At 40.6% G+C, this 16,617-nt stretch overlaps 1 protein-coding gene and 1 long non-coding RNA gene across 3 annotated transcripts; both read right to left on the bottom strand.

Moving 5' to 3' along the window:
• Positions 1–254: 254 nt before the first annotated feature.
• Positions 255–2,796, bottom strand: LOC125714820 (uncharacterized). 2 transcript variants are annotated; one of them, XR_007383857.1, is made up of 3 exons: positions 2,324–2,796; positions 870–1,032; positions 255–326 (listed from the first exon to the last, which is right to left on the bottom strand). It is a non-coding gene; the product is annotated as an uncharacterized LOC125714820 (long non-coding RNA). The 2 variants fall into 2 exon arrangements; XR_007383856.1 differs by having other exon boundaries at positions 261–355.
• Positions 2,797–10,351: 7,555 nt separating this feature from the next.
• Positions 10,352–12,194, bottom strand: tcf21 (transcription factor 21). Its single transcript, XM_048985638.1, has 2 exons — positions 11,633–12,194; positions 10,352–10,810 (listed from the first exon to the last, which is right to left on the bottom strand). Exons 1-2 carry the CDS (start codon positions 12,077–12,079, stop codon positions 10,721–10,723), a joined length of 537 nt encoding a protein of 178 aa, XP_048841595.1. The 5' UTR covers positions 12,080–12,194; the 3' UTR covers positions 10,352–10,720.
• Positions 12,195–16,617: the final 4,423 nt, after the last annotated feature.

The raw sequence follows: 16,617 nt of genomic DNA, 5'->3' as shown, positions 1-16,617 counted from the left end.
CTCCCGGCAAAACCTACCAGTCGCTTCATGTGGACGTCGTTCCTCCTTTATAGATACCCGACCAGCATGTCACCTGTTTTAATCACAGTGAGGATATTAAGTAATGACAGTTCTCACAGTTATTAAACTCATTTATTTTTCACAGAAAGAAGATCAGTTGTCAGCGTGAATCAAGAACTGTGAACTGGAAGGGTGGACAAATCCCACCTGGGGCAGGGTTTGGGTGCATGGCACCTATCCAGCAGGTGGTGGGGGGGGGGGGGGGCTCTTTGAAACGTCTTCCCTTTTCCCCAACCTCATCTTCCTCCCCTTCCTCCATGTGCCATCTGTCGCCGTTTGAATGGGACACAAGCCACTGACATAACACGTTTAATTTTAATGAGTTAGGTTTCTTTGACTGAGTGAGCTTCCAGTTTTAATATTAATTTGCATAATAAATAAAGTTATTACATGCATTTGGGATTATCTGGATTAAGTCACTTTAAAATCATAGTTCTGGAAAAAATCATGATTCTATAATGGGAAGGTCAAAACTTCCCAGTTAAAGGAAAACAACCAGCCTCCCAGTTCTTTCCTGTAAAGATAACCAGACAAATAAAGCGGACACTCCAATTAAAAAACGAACAGCTAATTTAATATGTAACCCATTTATTTAAAACAAATTTTTTACATTAATTTTAAATGTACTATGTTTTTCCAATTCGGTGCTGCGGTCATGTGGGACAATTCCTTGGACAATTCCACCACTCTTCCATAGCTGATTATCGAGTACAGAGTTGTGCTGAGACTGGCGCCAATGTCAAGAAGAACAGGACGTAAAGCAGGGGACACCCTGTGCGGGAATTTATAGTTCATCGTATTATGCTTACTTGACACAAGTTTCTGTTTCCGCTGATTATCCGGTAATATCTCCTGGTAGTTTCGGTGTTGGTCTCTGCCTGTTTGGCGTCTCTGAGTACGGCGCTCCTCCTATTATCTCTCGCATGTTCGTCATCCCGTGCAGAAACAACTCTATTCCATCTGTCAATTTAGCTTTAAAAAAAAAATCGGAGAACAAAATCATCAAACACTGACTTTCATTAATAACTACAATTGAATATCAATAATAGAATATATTGGGTATGATTCAAATATGTTATAAATTATGTGCTGATGTCCCCGTTATGCGAAAACACACCCTGCAATGAGACGAACCCATGGCTATTGGGGTCCTAGAGTCTTTTCATTATTTCAGACCTTACATGAAAAATTCCTCTGCCTAATTGAGTCCATGTGTTCGCAGGCGGGAGTCGCTCATTTTTAAGTGCAAATAGAAACGACACATTGTTAAATGAATGTATACTTAACTGTTGAATCATGTTTTTCTAGCCATTATCATTCAAGGGGGGACATCACACTTTGCGGCGAAGCCCCTGTCCATTATTGGATTTTTGCAACGCTCGCGTCAAACGGCACGGAAAAAATGGAGCCTAATTGTAATAAAATAAACACTGTCATTTGTGAGCAATTTCAGTACGTTGTGATTCTGGAAGATGATTGCGGCAGGTGGGGAATCCTTTTCCATGGGATTTCGGTGAACGTTGCAGCGCCGTTTCAAGAATAAAAGGTACTGCACCGATAGGATTCATGCAGTAAGAAAAAGAAATAAAATATAAACCATTCACATACGGGTATCTGAATCGAATATACTACGTTCAAACAGAATAGTATATACTTTTTTTCTGTTGCAATGATTTAAACGGCCGTTCATGTCATTTTTATACAGATAGGACTGAGTATACTATATGTGTGGGCAATAAACAGCAAATGCAAAGTAAAGAGAAACAAGAAATCTGGAGAAGCGAGGGAATGCTGAGTGTCATCAAAAGCGAAACGAGAGTGATCCTAATTCATATCTTCCGAACCCAAACAGACCCGGATAGTCTCATTCTGTTGGATTTTGAGGGCACTTTGCAGTCCTTCCGCATCCCCTCGGTTAATTACATCCACCTGGGCAAACAGCATCACCCTCGTTTCTCCCTCCACAAACATTTACGTTTGTGTGATCAGCCGAAACATTTAGTCACTTGAACGTGAAATTACAACGGTCTCCAAACATTCCAGCTCTTAAAACAAGTCATTTATAATACTGCGCTAATACTTAATGAGCAGCTTTAATCAATCACAGCTCACTCTATTATACATTTCCTGCTGGACGAATCGAATAAAATCTTTTCAGAACTCAAATTTAATTGCAAAAGAAAACTGACCACACACGCAGAGTATGTCCATTAAACAGAGAGTATCTCTAAATTCTGTATTTATTAAAAATACGTTAACTTACCTAACATTTCACAGTTATCGTTTAACAATGGCAGCAATTAATAAACAAATCACAAATCTACTGTCGGAAACGCATTGCACTCCTGGGTCCTAGCAACCAAGCAAACCCCCATAAAATACCTAATTATCAAAGCCCCACGCTTTCTTCCATGAGAAGCACGATGATCTCCCATAATCCCTGACAGCTATATTTACATATTTGTACTACAAACCAGCACAGTTTAAACAATGTGCCACACAGGAACAGCGACAAACGCCGAGAAGCAGCATCCAGCTGTTGGATAGCTAAATACACAAATGAGGCAAGACTCTAAACTAGCGTAAACTGTTACACATGCAATTAATTGGCAGTAACAACCAGTAATGCCCTATAATTGCTACAATATATTTACGCCTTCAACTCGAGCAGGGACTCTGTGTGAAACAGTGATAGTGAAGCTACGGATACCCAAATCCTCTGGGATACTACAGTTTTCCTGCTTGGTCAACTGACATATGTGTTTTCCGTAATTTAATATAAAATGAGCGGCTCCTAATTTTACCCATGAGGTACGTATTTTTTATAATTAAAAAGAGGACATTATTTAGTAAACAAAAATATAAAACGCGACATGCTACACGAAATGTTACACGTACATTTATAAATACGTATAATACGTAGCTGGGAATTATTTTCTATATTTAATCGCAAACTAAAAAGCTTTTATGAGTTAATGCATTGTTTACGAGTGCTGTTCTTAATACTCTCAGACGTATTAAAACATATAAATTCACCTTCGGCATGACTTTTCTCTTTTATGCATGAGTAGGATCAGCTTTGCACTATAAGGCAGCTTAAAGTGCGAAGGGAGGATGTGGTTTAATACAATGAGCTGCTAAGATGGATTCTATTTTGCAGCTGCACATCAAAGCCACTTGTTTCCAATGTACTTACTTTTACAACCTCATAAAAAACAAGGAACATTTGACCTGCTCTCATTTTACAAGACAGAAAGTCTTACTGTAAGCACCTGAACACAACTGCAAGGTATTTTAGTGTAGTACCTGCGAAACACTCAAATTAAACTCTGAGGATCTGCGGGCTCCCTCACACCTGCTGACACATGTCTCTGATACTCTCTTCCCAGAAACTGCCCTAAACTGGGCGCTCCAAGTGTTGTTGGAGGTATATTGCCCCCTGCTGTTCATACATTGTACTGCGCCACAGGCACACAGGCAAGTGTCTGACTGCCCAAGCAGATGCATCAGGCTGTATTCAGACAGTTTTGTACTTGTCCAAAACCTCATCGTCAGTCTAAGGGTTCTTCATGCTACCCATAATTTTTACATATATATATGCACTGCGGCTGCTTCCATCTGCAAGGACAACAATAGTGTTAAATTTGGGACTCCCCCCAATAAAAACGTATGTTCACTAAATATGAAGTGCTGTAAAAGATGCCCAGTTAGTGATTAAAGGGGATAATGACTGATTCTGCAGGGAAATAGCCATGAGGCTGCAGGCTGGGTCTGCATACCTCTGAGCAGGTGCAGCTGCAGCAGCTGGTCCAAATGGGGGGGGGCAGCAGCATGGGCACAGGCAACAGGCAGCCCCCAGAAACTCCTGGCATCCTCCCAAGCCGAGTGCAGTGCGGAGCACTACCAGCTGTGATGAAACCACCTGTGCCCTGGTGGCATGCTCCCTTTAGCCCTTTGTGGGGGAAGGGAGGGGGGCTATTTTCATCTCAGTACTGCTTGTACCACTGCTGCCCCAAGCCCCAGCTCTCCTGCCCCCCTTGTACCACACACCTCAAGGAAACTGTGATTAATACAGTGATTGTCAATCCTGTTCCTGGTGCCCCCCCCCCACTCCCAGACTGTTTTCATTCCACCCCCACTTTAATCAGACGTTTATGTGGCAGGTTGAAGGCAGCATGGGTTGGAATGAAAACATTCTGGTAGGGGGTTCTCCAGGGAGAAGATCGATAACTACTGGGCTAATAACCGAAGTAGCAAACACAGTGGCCAAATAACACGATGACAGCATGAAGCGAGGTAAGTGGTAACAGAAAAGCACATCCTCCTCACATATACCTATGAACTATAACATGTAATCCGGTGCTGAATTATTGATAAACATGAGCCACGAACACTGACACAATTCTATTCGTCTGCCTTTTGTTGTTGCTTGAATCCAATTGATTTTAAAAATATCGGTGTTTTGCGATTTGTATCACGTCAGAAATAATTCTGCTACCGTTTCTAACAAGCGGTCAGTTTGCTCCCTCTTGTGGTTGCAAATGTTATAGGCTGTCTTCGACATTATTATTTTCTGTGGGAATTTTAAACTTCTATATATAAAACCCCCGTCGTATTAAATTCCAAACAAAAAAACAGAAAGTAGGCCGGTACATGAAGTACTGTTAAAATAGTCAAGTCACTTTAACCGAACTGTAATATTAGAAGATCGCATGTGCATTACGAAAAAGCCTTTATTTGACGTGAACTGTTTCACATGTAAAACTTTTCCTAGTCTAATTAGAGTGATCGTGGGCCTTCTTTTATTTGGTATGCTAATAAAAACTGTAATCAAGTAATTAATTAACAGTGCCTAACTATGTCCCTAGACCACAGAGAAATTAATCTATGTTATTCGGAGATACTTTTAGAGATACACAACTCAGCCATTTCATGTTTCGAAGTATGGTAAATATCTTTAATTGTCTAATCGGTCCATGTCGGAATTGGGGCTGATTGACACACATGCCGCCTGGTTTTAGAAGCACGGCGTGGTTCGTGTTTCACTTTGCGCGGATTATCTCTTTTATAAATGATGATCTATCATTATCCACTAGAGGGCGTAGGTGCGTGGTGACAGGTGTATTCCTGCCGGAAGATGTGTTAATTACATCCGTCGACATGGAGACCTGTAATTTCATTGAAGGTCACCAGGTTCTTCCAGGTGAAAGGGGAAAAAAGAGAGGGCAGAGAAACTGTACTGTATACAGTAGATATCATATAATGTTGTTGTCTTATATTTATTCAAACATTAAATGCATGTTAGATTTTTTAGTTCGTCGTGGTCATTATTTGCATTAAATTTGCTTCCTTATGTAGCAAACTGATTGCTACAGCTAAGCTGATGACCTAAAGACCAAATAAATTAAATTATTTAATGAAGTGAAATACGACGATAAAATATTTATAAATCCTTCCGATCACAGACATAGTTTCCTCACTTACTCCTGAGCCTGACACACAACCAAAGAGTGATATCTGTGTTCTTAAGAAGTATGCACACTCACAAGACTGAGCGTGGCAGGTGTAATTCGTGTACAGTTTTCCCTATATCACATCAGTACGTTAATGTAAGATAATTCAACACGGACTAGGGCCCTACATAGAGAGACAGCTGCTGCCAGATTTACAGAACCAGTTCAGGAGAGGAACAAAAAACATAATAATAATAATAATAATAATGATGATGTGGGTCTCGTCTGCTTTCTTTATTACAACAAAGATGTGTTGACCATGTAACACTTTGGAATGTTTCTAGGAAAATGATCGAGCCAGTATCTCAAGTCAGATTTAGTGGGACTTCATTTTCGTACTGGACATACACAAGTATACAGTGGAACGAGACATCGTTAACTCCGGACTGGGGTGCAACATGAGACACATGGGGGGGGGGGGGTACTGTATGTACACCATTACTTGGGTAAGAGGAGAGGTAAGGAGTTTGCACTGAGTACAGCGTGTTGCACACAACAAACACCTCAGGCATGAGAACCTGCATGCAGTCATGTGACACCTCTGCACCACACTATTCTGAATGGACCAGTGTGAGTTTTTTCTGGTGGCTGGAGTGCAATGCTGCACCCAACCCCTAAATTATTCCCTGTAAGTTGGAGGACCTGCTTATAGGGCTGGATGTAGATTAACGTCATACCCAGGACGAAGCAATTACAGGTTAAGGGTCTTGCTCAAGGGCCCAACAGAGTAGAATCACTCCAGGCATTCATGGGATTCGAACCAGCAACCTTTCCAGTTGTTGGCACAGATCCTTAGCCCGAGAGCCACCACTCCACCTCATGGGTAAAGTGCAGATTAACACATAGTGCACATGACATGATAGGAGTGCAGACACACAGAATATAGTAATGAATAGATTGTACATAATAAGAAAGCAGGATCTTAGCACCTCCGTTCATATGAAGAATCTCTACACTGGAAACTGGAATACGGAGAAATTGACTGGTTCCTGACTGGTAAAGGAGTTTGAGAATACTGTATACTATTACCATACCTATTCAACTTGGAGACAGAACATACAATGAGAGAAGCTGAACTGGAGGACGACTGACTGGTGGAAGAAACATCGACAACCTTCTGACATGCTGATGTCACAACATTTATAGTGGAAAATGAATACGTAATACAAATGTCACGACTTAGAGGCAATAGCAACAAATGTTAGTGTCTGTCAGTGCACTGGAGAAGGCCACGATGGTTAGAAAATTTGAAAGCAAAAGAGAAAGAGGGCAGCCTGTAAAAAGATGGACTGACTGAGTCATCACTCCAAAACAACATGCCGCTGGAACTTTTTAAGAGCGAAGCAGAATGAGGGCCATCGAACAAGATCACGATCACCTGGAACTGACACTGGTGTTTATGTCAGGGGCATTTTTACATTTACGTGACACATTCATCCAAAAAAGCATTACAATTTACATGCATTTTGTACAAGATTAACACACGACTGTTGCGTTGTTATCCCAACGTCCTACTTGTCGAGCTACAGCAGCGCAATGAACTATGACGGCAGGAATAAAACATGAATGGGGTGAAACAACACTTATCAGAACATAGGTACCACTGAAATATAATTGCTACATTTCCACTTGTCAGCAAGTTTGCCATCGATTACAACACCGTTATCATTAATGTTTTTACTCTAATTGTATGTCTTCAAGATTCCCGCGTGCTAGGTTTTTCATTTTTATTTTTAATAGTTACTTTTGATGCAAGCGTCGCCTGCAGTCTTTCTCGTGAGGGATAAGTAAAGTCTTCATTTATTGTGAAATGTGTAAAATGGCGTTTTGTACCTGTGCTCTCAGACTTCTCCCGACTGTCACCGACATGCGAAAGATGTTGACTGGATCTAAATCAGCGCTTCACCGTTTTGCACCGCGAACCAATATTTACCATACCAGCTCAGTCGTGAGCCTATATCAAGCATAGCTTAACATTAATGCTATGATCAAGCATACAGTGGACTCAGCAATTTACGCCAATCAATGCCTATCGCACAAATCTGATTGCAGGATGTACCAGTGAATTTTAAATTAAGCATATGTGGTTTGGCTTCTTGGATTGCTTGAGTTTTCACTAGTTCGTCGCAAAGCATTTGCAGGCCTAGGGCTATATAGGGCAATTTTAAGATCCGGGTTGGGAATTCTTATCTTTGATCAGCATAGGGGCTTGCTGGTTTTAAATTGCTTGCATCCTCAACTGTGCCTCGCGACCCGTTCACAACTTGCCGCGACCCAAATTTGGGTCGCGACCCATGGGTTGGGAATCGCTGATAATCTGGTGAGGCGTGAACGTGCGTCACAGCCGAAATGATGTCATAAACGGAGCGGGAGATGTTATGAATAATCTGTTAATGATGACTGATCGAGAACTTACAACATAGGGTTTAGAATAAAAGAAAATTACCAGAAATAGAAAAAATGTGAATTATCAACTTCGAATTATCAAATACCACGTTATTTGATGCTAGTCTTTGTAGATATGAGAACGCGTTATCCGATTGGCATGTTTAAATAAACATTTGTTAAATGTGTTTTATATGCTGTATTAATCAAATAACTTACTTGATAGTGGAACGGATCACACATCTCTGGTGATAAAAAGAAGGCGTGTTTACTTTATGTTTAGTTATGCATAAATAGAAGCCATTATGTGACGTGTAACATACGTCCTGTTTATGTTCATATGCCTTTTCGTACACTGTCCACTGTAAATCACAGTGCAGATAGCTTGTTTTTACCGGCTAGCTTTCCAGCGCTTACATTTTCCACGGTATCCCAAAGCCCAAAAATGAAAAGACACCAAGCTGGCAACGTTAAATCTCTCTCAGAGCAACCCCACATAAGTGTTCTCCCAAGTCCGGGATCTGAAAGCGTTTTGGCTGCGGTCCAGCGGAACAATTAAGCATCTCTTCGCTCCATGGGAATGTCAGCCCCTCTCTCATTAATGGCCGCCTCCTCCAGCACACCCCTCCACAGGGCCCAAGCAGCTGCAGCTGGCCCGGGCCAAGACATCCAAGTTTATTTTCTCGCTGGTGGTCTGGCCAGGATGATGTAGCGCGTCGGCGCATCGCCGCTTGATGTATAGAGAAGGGATCTTCTAAAAGGAAGTCGAAAGGTTGACGATCTGCTTCGAGCTGGGGAAACTTTCACCGTTTTTGTAACCTTATCAAGAAATCCAAAAGCTGGGCTTTACTTTCAGACCATTCGTGTTATGTAGCTAATTCTAGGTTTCGTGTGACAATTGGCAACAAACCCTTCTGTTTACTAAATATGAATTCTCTTTCAGGATTTACCAATTAGACTGACATATCAAGCATTCCTTACAGTAAGCTACTCACTCTCATGTCCGGAAACGTCTACGTTGCCGATGAGTATTTTCTTCAAAGTTACAAAAAAAAATTACAAAATTACAAAATTTTCCGATTATCTACAGTTTTCTCCTGCCAGCCCACGCATTTAAAGGATGATATCTACTTAAATACATTTCCTGAGCTGTCATAGCATAGTCATTGAAATATTGTGTTTTATCTAGCTTTTCAAATGATGCAATCATTGGTTTTAGGAAAAAGGATCTCTTTAATGCCTGTACCCATTGTCCAAAGATAAAGATTTTAGATATATATTTTTAAATATCGAGGTTTAGAACGGACAAACGGAGTAACCATGATCAAATTTAGTCCTCTACATGTTCATTTAATTATAGTGAAACAGAAATAAGGCCTACGTTCGTTTTAGCCTCGCATCTGCATGATTCTAAAATTAGAAAGAAAAAACTATGCATAAATAAACATTTTTTAATTCAAAGATGTTTTTATTTACGAAATCCAGTGCACCTCTTTAAAATATAAACTTAACCTTATTTATTGACGCTTCAGCGATTTTCTGCCAATTAATGAAAATTCAAACCAGTGAATTTGCTTTTACGCTTTGGTAAAATTTATGGCCAGAGTGTCATTAATAAATTAATAAAAATAAATATACGTATGAGGGGGCGGGGGGCGACGACGACTGCGCTCTTGTACTGATCGGCGACGCTTTTGCCATAGCGAACATTTGATGATGTTTCGGCCCAAGATGAAGCGACGCCTCGCGCCATCTGCACGACGCTCTGCTTTTGAAAAGGGTGACTTCAGCTTTCCCTTGTAATCCCGGGTTTTGAGGAGTACCGCATAAATAACTGTCTGCTCAGTATAAACACTGCGGTCATAACCTTTCGGAATTAAACAACGAGTCTGGCGCAGGATTAAGAGCTGTATAGATTTACAATTTTCAAAATATCTGACCTTAAAAAACATTCCTAGGAAAACAGTTCTATAATTAACCCGCCATTATTCAGTTCATTGGTCCTAAGAATGTGCAGATTATAATAATAAACACGCGCCTTTTCTAGAAGTATTTTTCCCAATGGAATTGAACGTGACACTAGATTTTTTAATTTTATATTAATTGTATTAACAAATTATATCTAATTAGGCCTACTAGATTATGGATCCGTGCCTACACTTTGCATTGTTTGTTTATCTTAGTTCGGGCGCGTGAAGATAGTAGGCCTACACCATGCTTAGCTCTTCTAATTAAGAGAATAAATATTCTTATCTTTTGTTTGGTTTCCAGTTTTTTTTTGGAGGTAAAAAATGAAAGTTAAAAACGAACTTATTATTATTAGTAACTGGAATGATACTAAGACCTGGAATTGAAATAAGTTTACACAAATTAAAATAAAACGTGCAAAGAAAGACATTATTAATACACGTACATTTTATTTACATAATTTCTGTATAAAATAGGACAATAGATTTTGCGTGTGCTTCTGTTTACAAAGATGACTGTCAACGTCACCTGTTAAAAAAACTTGCGGCTACATAAGGTCACACAGTTTATAAAGCATTTAAAATGTTAAAAAGATTAAAAAAGAAAGGAAGAAGAAAATATTAACCCTTGAACCTGCAAGGCTTAATGTGAATACTTTAAATATAGACAGGTTGAGGAACTATTAAAAAGGTTTGGTCCCTCGGATTGTCCTCTCTCGTGTCTCTCGTGGGAAAGACGTGTTTCTCCGTACTAAATGTACAATGTTCCCGGTTACTGTAACGTGTCCGTAAGTCTCAGGAAGCTGTAGTCCCACACAATCGTGTCGTGTTCAGCACCTCTTTCAGCTCGTTATCCGGCTTGCCAGCCACCATAAAAGGCCAGGTCTATATGGGAAAAGGAAAGGAAATAGATACCAATTCAAACAAGATAATGTTTAAAAACTATTAAGTCTTGCATAGTATTACTTGTGCTTTAAGGCGTGTATCAGTGTAGATGAGTAGTACAATTAGGCGCCATTTAAAAACAGAACACAGGCTCCACGTCAAGAAGTTGCATCTATTCCAAACAAATCTAATAATTCATTCGTGTCTTCTGGATGTTACACTCTGTTTTTAATTTTATATTCTATATTGCCTCCATATATTACTACGTCCCCATGTAAGCTATAATAATTCCTGATGTCTTGAGAAGAAACCAATTTACAGTTTGATAGAAAGTCTGCGTAAAAACAAGATTTTGCTTTTTGTTATGGAATCTTTCTCCGGAATGTGCGCGTCTTCTATTGCAAAATGGCTATTCCTACTTGCTAGATTATATTTAACGTAGAATTTCCTAAAATGCAAGATAATAAAAGGCTTCTTCCGGTTAATTTGGTGAATTTCATATTATACAGATACATAACATTGTTATTTTCAGCTTTAGTCGATTTGGTAAAAAAAGAGTATTTTCCTTGTATTAAAATTATGGTTAGCACGGCATCTGGGGGGTGCATTAAACGTGGCTGTAAGATTCTAGATAATGGAAAATTAATAGCTTAACACTTAGAATATTATTCAAATGAAAATTTACTCCGTAGCTAAAATAAATTGACCCCGCAATTAAAAATGCCTAAAGCTAATTTTAAAGATGGCATTTCAAATGCAAATAATTATTTAAACAATTAAGTTATAGTCAATAAAATATAAAGGATACATTCGATTTCTTACCAGATTAACGGGGTGGATGTACCCATTCTCGTACTTGTCGTTGGCCAGAATTTGTCTTAAGTGGGCGATATAACTGGATGCCAGGCGCAACGTGTCCAGTTTTGAAAGTTTGGTATCCGGGGGCACCCAGGGCAAAGTGGTCTTCAGTCTCGAGAATGCTTTGCTCAGCACGCGCATCCTCGCTCTCTCGCGGGCGTTCGCCGCGTTCCTTTGTACCTGCTTGCCCTCGTGCGCGACCCCGTTCAACGCGCTTTTTCTGGAGGACGTTTTTCTCTTTTTTTCCGATGCTCCCCTCTCCTTTCGCCTGCTCCCACTCTCGCAGTTGGAGCTCTCCTCTGTGCTTTCGTTGGACGTCGCGGAGTCCTTGCCAGACCCCAATTTTAAAATGTCATCCAAAAGTTCCGCTTCGTGGAAGTCGTCCACATCACTGATCGATCCAGTGGACATTTTGGCGAGGAGGAATAGAAAGTGGCAAAAGAATCAGAACATGTGGATATGGGTTGGAAGTAAAGAATGGAGCCACTTGACGGGTATTCATGTGCTTGCTGTGTTTTAGACAGAGTTGTTCTGCTATCCTTTTGGGAATGTCAATTTATCTCATTTTTAAGGGGGGCGTGACTAGTGATGAGGGGAGGGAACCGTCCTCCCAAATTTCCCTCATTTCTAAACAAGGTTTATTTCAGCTCATTGAACAATTACAATGAATTAATGTGCCTAAATATGTCAAGAAAATATAATGTATTTTGAATATATTTTCAGAATCCACCAGCCACGTTTGGGAGCATGGCAGGCTTTATTACAGGCCCACATCAATTAACAAAAAATTAAATCCATTCAAATCCTTTCAAATTATTTTGCTCTAATTAAATTAATATTTGATAAATTAATTTGCGTATTTTACGGTCCTTTTAATTTTTGCTTACTTAGGTGAATTTTTGGTTTATAATATTGTATACACAAAATAATGTTTTTTCGTTCTATTAAGAGCAGCCCTCTTGGCACGATTTTTATACAGTACTTTATTTACACCTGGCTTTGAAGTAAATATAATTTATTGATGCTTGAAAACTGTTGCAAACTGTAGTTATTGCGTTAGTAAAATTTGAGCAATGTGGAAAGGTAGGAAGTACTATCACCTGTTTGTTTACGAATATAAATGTTCCGCGCTGGGGCACTAAGGCGTGTGACAATGTAATTTAGCAGCCCCGCAAAGATGGGCAGCGTCTGCCTGGAAGTGACAGGGGGCTCCCGACTTTCAGCACAGTTGCCTCACTAATAGGATATCGAAGGTTTCAAATGGCCCATGGCGCCTACGGAAATTTGTGTGTAAGGGATACCCGGTGTACCCCACCGCCGTGTTTTGCTTTTAATATCAATCTGCACTCCTTCTCCACCAACCAGCTCAGCGGACAGCCAAAACAACACGAATTATGGGCAGCCCTGAGTGGATAGTTAAAGGGATTTTAAGACGAGTTTAAACCGAGCTGATGATTGCTAGGATTCACACGGGGGTAGAATCTTTGGGAGTAGGTGCTTTTTGGGACCCTGTTTAACAAATGACAAGGGTCAACTATCATACAGACCCCACTGAGCTAGACGAAGCTTTAGGGAGGACATAGAAGAGAAGGAACAGCGGGCGGCTCAGAAGTACCGTCCGGTACTCCAGGAAACTACTACCATTATTTATTAAAGATAACCGGACGCGTTATTAATGAAAGACAAACGCCACTAATCATAGAGCTGTTTACTACGGAGTTTAAGAAAACATGCATTACAGCATCTGTGGAACAGCCTCCAAACTCCGGAGTTACGTATACATCCTCCAAGATTTTTTGGGTTAAATAATAGACTAATAATAATAATAATAATAATAATAATAATAACAGTAATAATAATAATAACAGTAATAATAATAATAATAACAGTAATAATAATAATAATAATAACAGTAATAATAATAATAACAATTATTATTATTATTATCGTTATTTTTATTATTTATTTTATTATATGCTATATTCAGTCTAATGCATGTAATATGTAATAATTTTGACAGCATGTTGCTGGACTGAGGTGGAAGATGAGCAGACATGAAGTTCTTACATGTTCTCCCTAAGAAACCTTCAAACCCTCATACACAATGCAAACACACTAATTTACAGTCACACACATAACTACATAATCCTGAGTATAGCAGCTGGAGCGCTCATAAAAAATAAGGAACACACGCTCAAAGTTACCCACGAAGGCACAACTGCACGCTCAAATACACTCATGCACATCCACAGCGGCACGTCCGCACTAACCAGCCAAAGCAGAGGTGTTTTTTTTTTTCTCCGAAATCCGTTCCTGCAGGTGTGGCGTTTGGTGAGCCGGGAATCCCGTCAGCTGACCTGAGGTGTGTGTGAAACAGGGGGCGTAAGCAGGGGAGGTACAGGGCTGCCGGCGAAGGTTCCACCTGAGTCGGTTTGCGTCTCGGTTTGAGGTGACATTGGTGCAGGGTTCTTTCCACCTGTGACGCAGCCCGGCGTCAACATGCTACGTGTGGTGTACATTAATAATGGATGACAGGGCTGCCCTCCTGCTTCTGGGACTTTAACAAGTTGCAGTTTTACGTACCACACATGATAAGTCTTGACAGGAAAGCCCACTAAAAGCTTTCAGTATAATACTGATGTTTAGGACTTTTTGTGTCATATTGAGTCATCAGAATAATATGGAAACACAGGATGATGTCAGTGCGAAGCCACTTCAGTGGAACACGGCAGGAACCCCAGAGGAAAAAGTCACTTTAGATGCGATGTTTGTGAACAGGTGAAACATAAAGATGTGAGTCCAGCTCTGCTGGGAGCTCTGGGCAGTGCAGTGCGTGGGGGGGGGGGGGGGTGTGTGCTAATTGGCTCGCTGGGGTCAAAGGCACCCAAATGCCACATAACCCTAAGGAAGCTGACCAGATGGTGCCCCCCTTGAGTGTGTCTGGGGGGGGGGGGTGGGGGGGCGTGGGGGCGTCAGCACAAGGTCACCATCAGCAGCATGGAGATGGGAGAGTGATCACATGACCTGGGGGGGATGGCTGGAGGGTGGCAACTTGGTGAGCTTACTTGGTATGTTGGGGGAAGGGGAATGACCTGGAGGAGTAAGGGGGGGGGGAGCAAATACAGACCACAGTGAGAACATCATGGCTGAACAGTGTTCACCTGTTAGCAGCAGTTCTTGGTACTGACTGGACCTCAGATACTCCTATATTAACCCCAGGGACAATCTGCAGTTCCCGAACAAAAGGAACCAGTCAAATGAATTTCCCCCCTGCCCTCCCATGGCTTGCTCTGTCCTCAGGAGTCAGGTGACACTATCCAGTGGTCCTCTTTCTATCTCCATCTCCAGGATGACAGGCCATGGACTGGCATGTCCTCCTGGGCTGGTAAACGAGTGCTGTCCACAAACACTGAGCATGCAAAAGATTCTGCGTGTCCTATCAGCAAAAAATTACCATGACAGGGTGTCGTCCTTAATGCCACCTGGCTGATGGATTTGTTTTGATGTGCATAAAACAGGGTTTCCCAAGGATCCTTAAAAAGTCTTATTTTAGAATTGCCGAATTTAAGGTAATAAAATGTCTTAAAAAGTATTTTTTCTGGCATGTAGTCTTAAATTAAACCCCATCACATATGGTTTCATATTTAATAAAATCATGAATGTTTATGGAATCATATGACCTCCTCCTACAATGCTGATGTTAGCATTGTAGTTCACGTCAGTACTATCCGTTGTCAACATGGGGAATGTAAATTTAATGAGAATTGGTCAGACAATGACAAATATGCAAGTTGGCTGCAATGCTCTACAGACCCACATGGTTTTAAACGCTTGTAGTGCAAGAAGACCTATATATTGGGTCGTATGGGTATTCAAGCGGTTGAGACACATCGTGCGTCAGGGAAACACAAACACTATGAGTCCTCCAAGAAGCCTTCACTACCCATCTAGAACTACATTCAGTGTGGGCCTAGTCTGCTAGATGCTACTTTGGAAGTCCACACCACTACTGAAGTTCCAGCTTTGGAAGTGTCGTGTTCGACATCTTTTTCTGGGTTTAATAGAGCAATGCTTAAGGCCGAAGTGCTTTGGTCTCTATACACGGTGAGCCAACATCATTCATACAAATCCAATAGTGAAACACACACAGTGTTTCAATTAATGTTCCGAGTTTCAGACATAGTGAAGTCCTTCACATGTGGGAGGGATAAGACCTGCACCGTTCATCCAACGTGAGCTGAGGTCAGCGGTGAATGACGACAGCTTTGTAACTATGACGAAAGTTTAAACAAATCAATTAAATCAAAACAAGTAGACCTTCATCTGAAACACTGGACCACTATTAAGTCTGGGACATTTGTGGAATTGCGCTACTATGGATCACAGTTTAAGCAGTTTAAGTTTGCTAAGTGTGGCATTAGAAACATATTTTTGTTTTACATGGAATACAATTTATTTGAGCTTTAGGGTTTAAATTTATATTTTAAGTTTAAAACTGAAGTTTAAATTTTAAGTCTAAAACCACACTCCCATTCTCACAATGTGCACAGTGTCACTTGGTGGTAACAAAAGCGAATCTTTTAAAATCGTTGTACAGTTCATGTATATATGAAGTACATTTAAAATGGCAAGAGTTATGGGTTTTTTTTTGTTGGTCGGGAAAATGGCATTATTTTTTTCTTTTTGAGGTCATAGAAAAGTCTTAAAAAGTCTTAATTTTGATGTTAAAGTCTGTGCAGCAACCCTGATAAAACCATCCATATGCCAATTATCTGGCAAAGGTGAAGGTAACAGATAGATTCCTGCCACAGGATAATCACTGATGAAAATGCTGAGGGGAACCGTGGGAATTCATCATACTTCATCCGGTGTGAAACTGAAGGTGTTTCTGTAACGACCTGAAGGAGGGTGCTGCTGTGTGTGGAGGATCGATGTAAAACTAAATTAAC

The sequence above is a fragment of the Brienomyrus brachyistius genome, chromosome 19, assembly GCF_023856365.1.
Source record: "Brienomyrus brachyistius isolate T26 chromosome 19, BBRACH_0.4, whole genome shotgun sequence".
NCBI lineage: Eukaryota > Metazoa > Chordata > Actinopteri > Osteoglossiformes > Mormyridae > Brienomyrus > Brienomyrus brachyistius.
The sequence above is the reverse complement of the archived record's forward strand: the minus strand, read 5'-3'. Positions and strand labels throughout refer to the sequence as shown.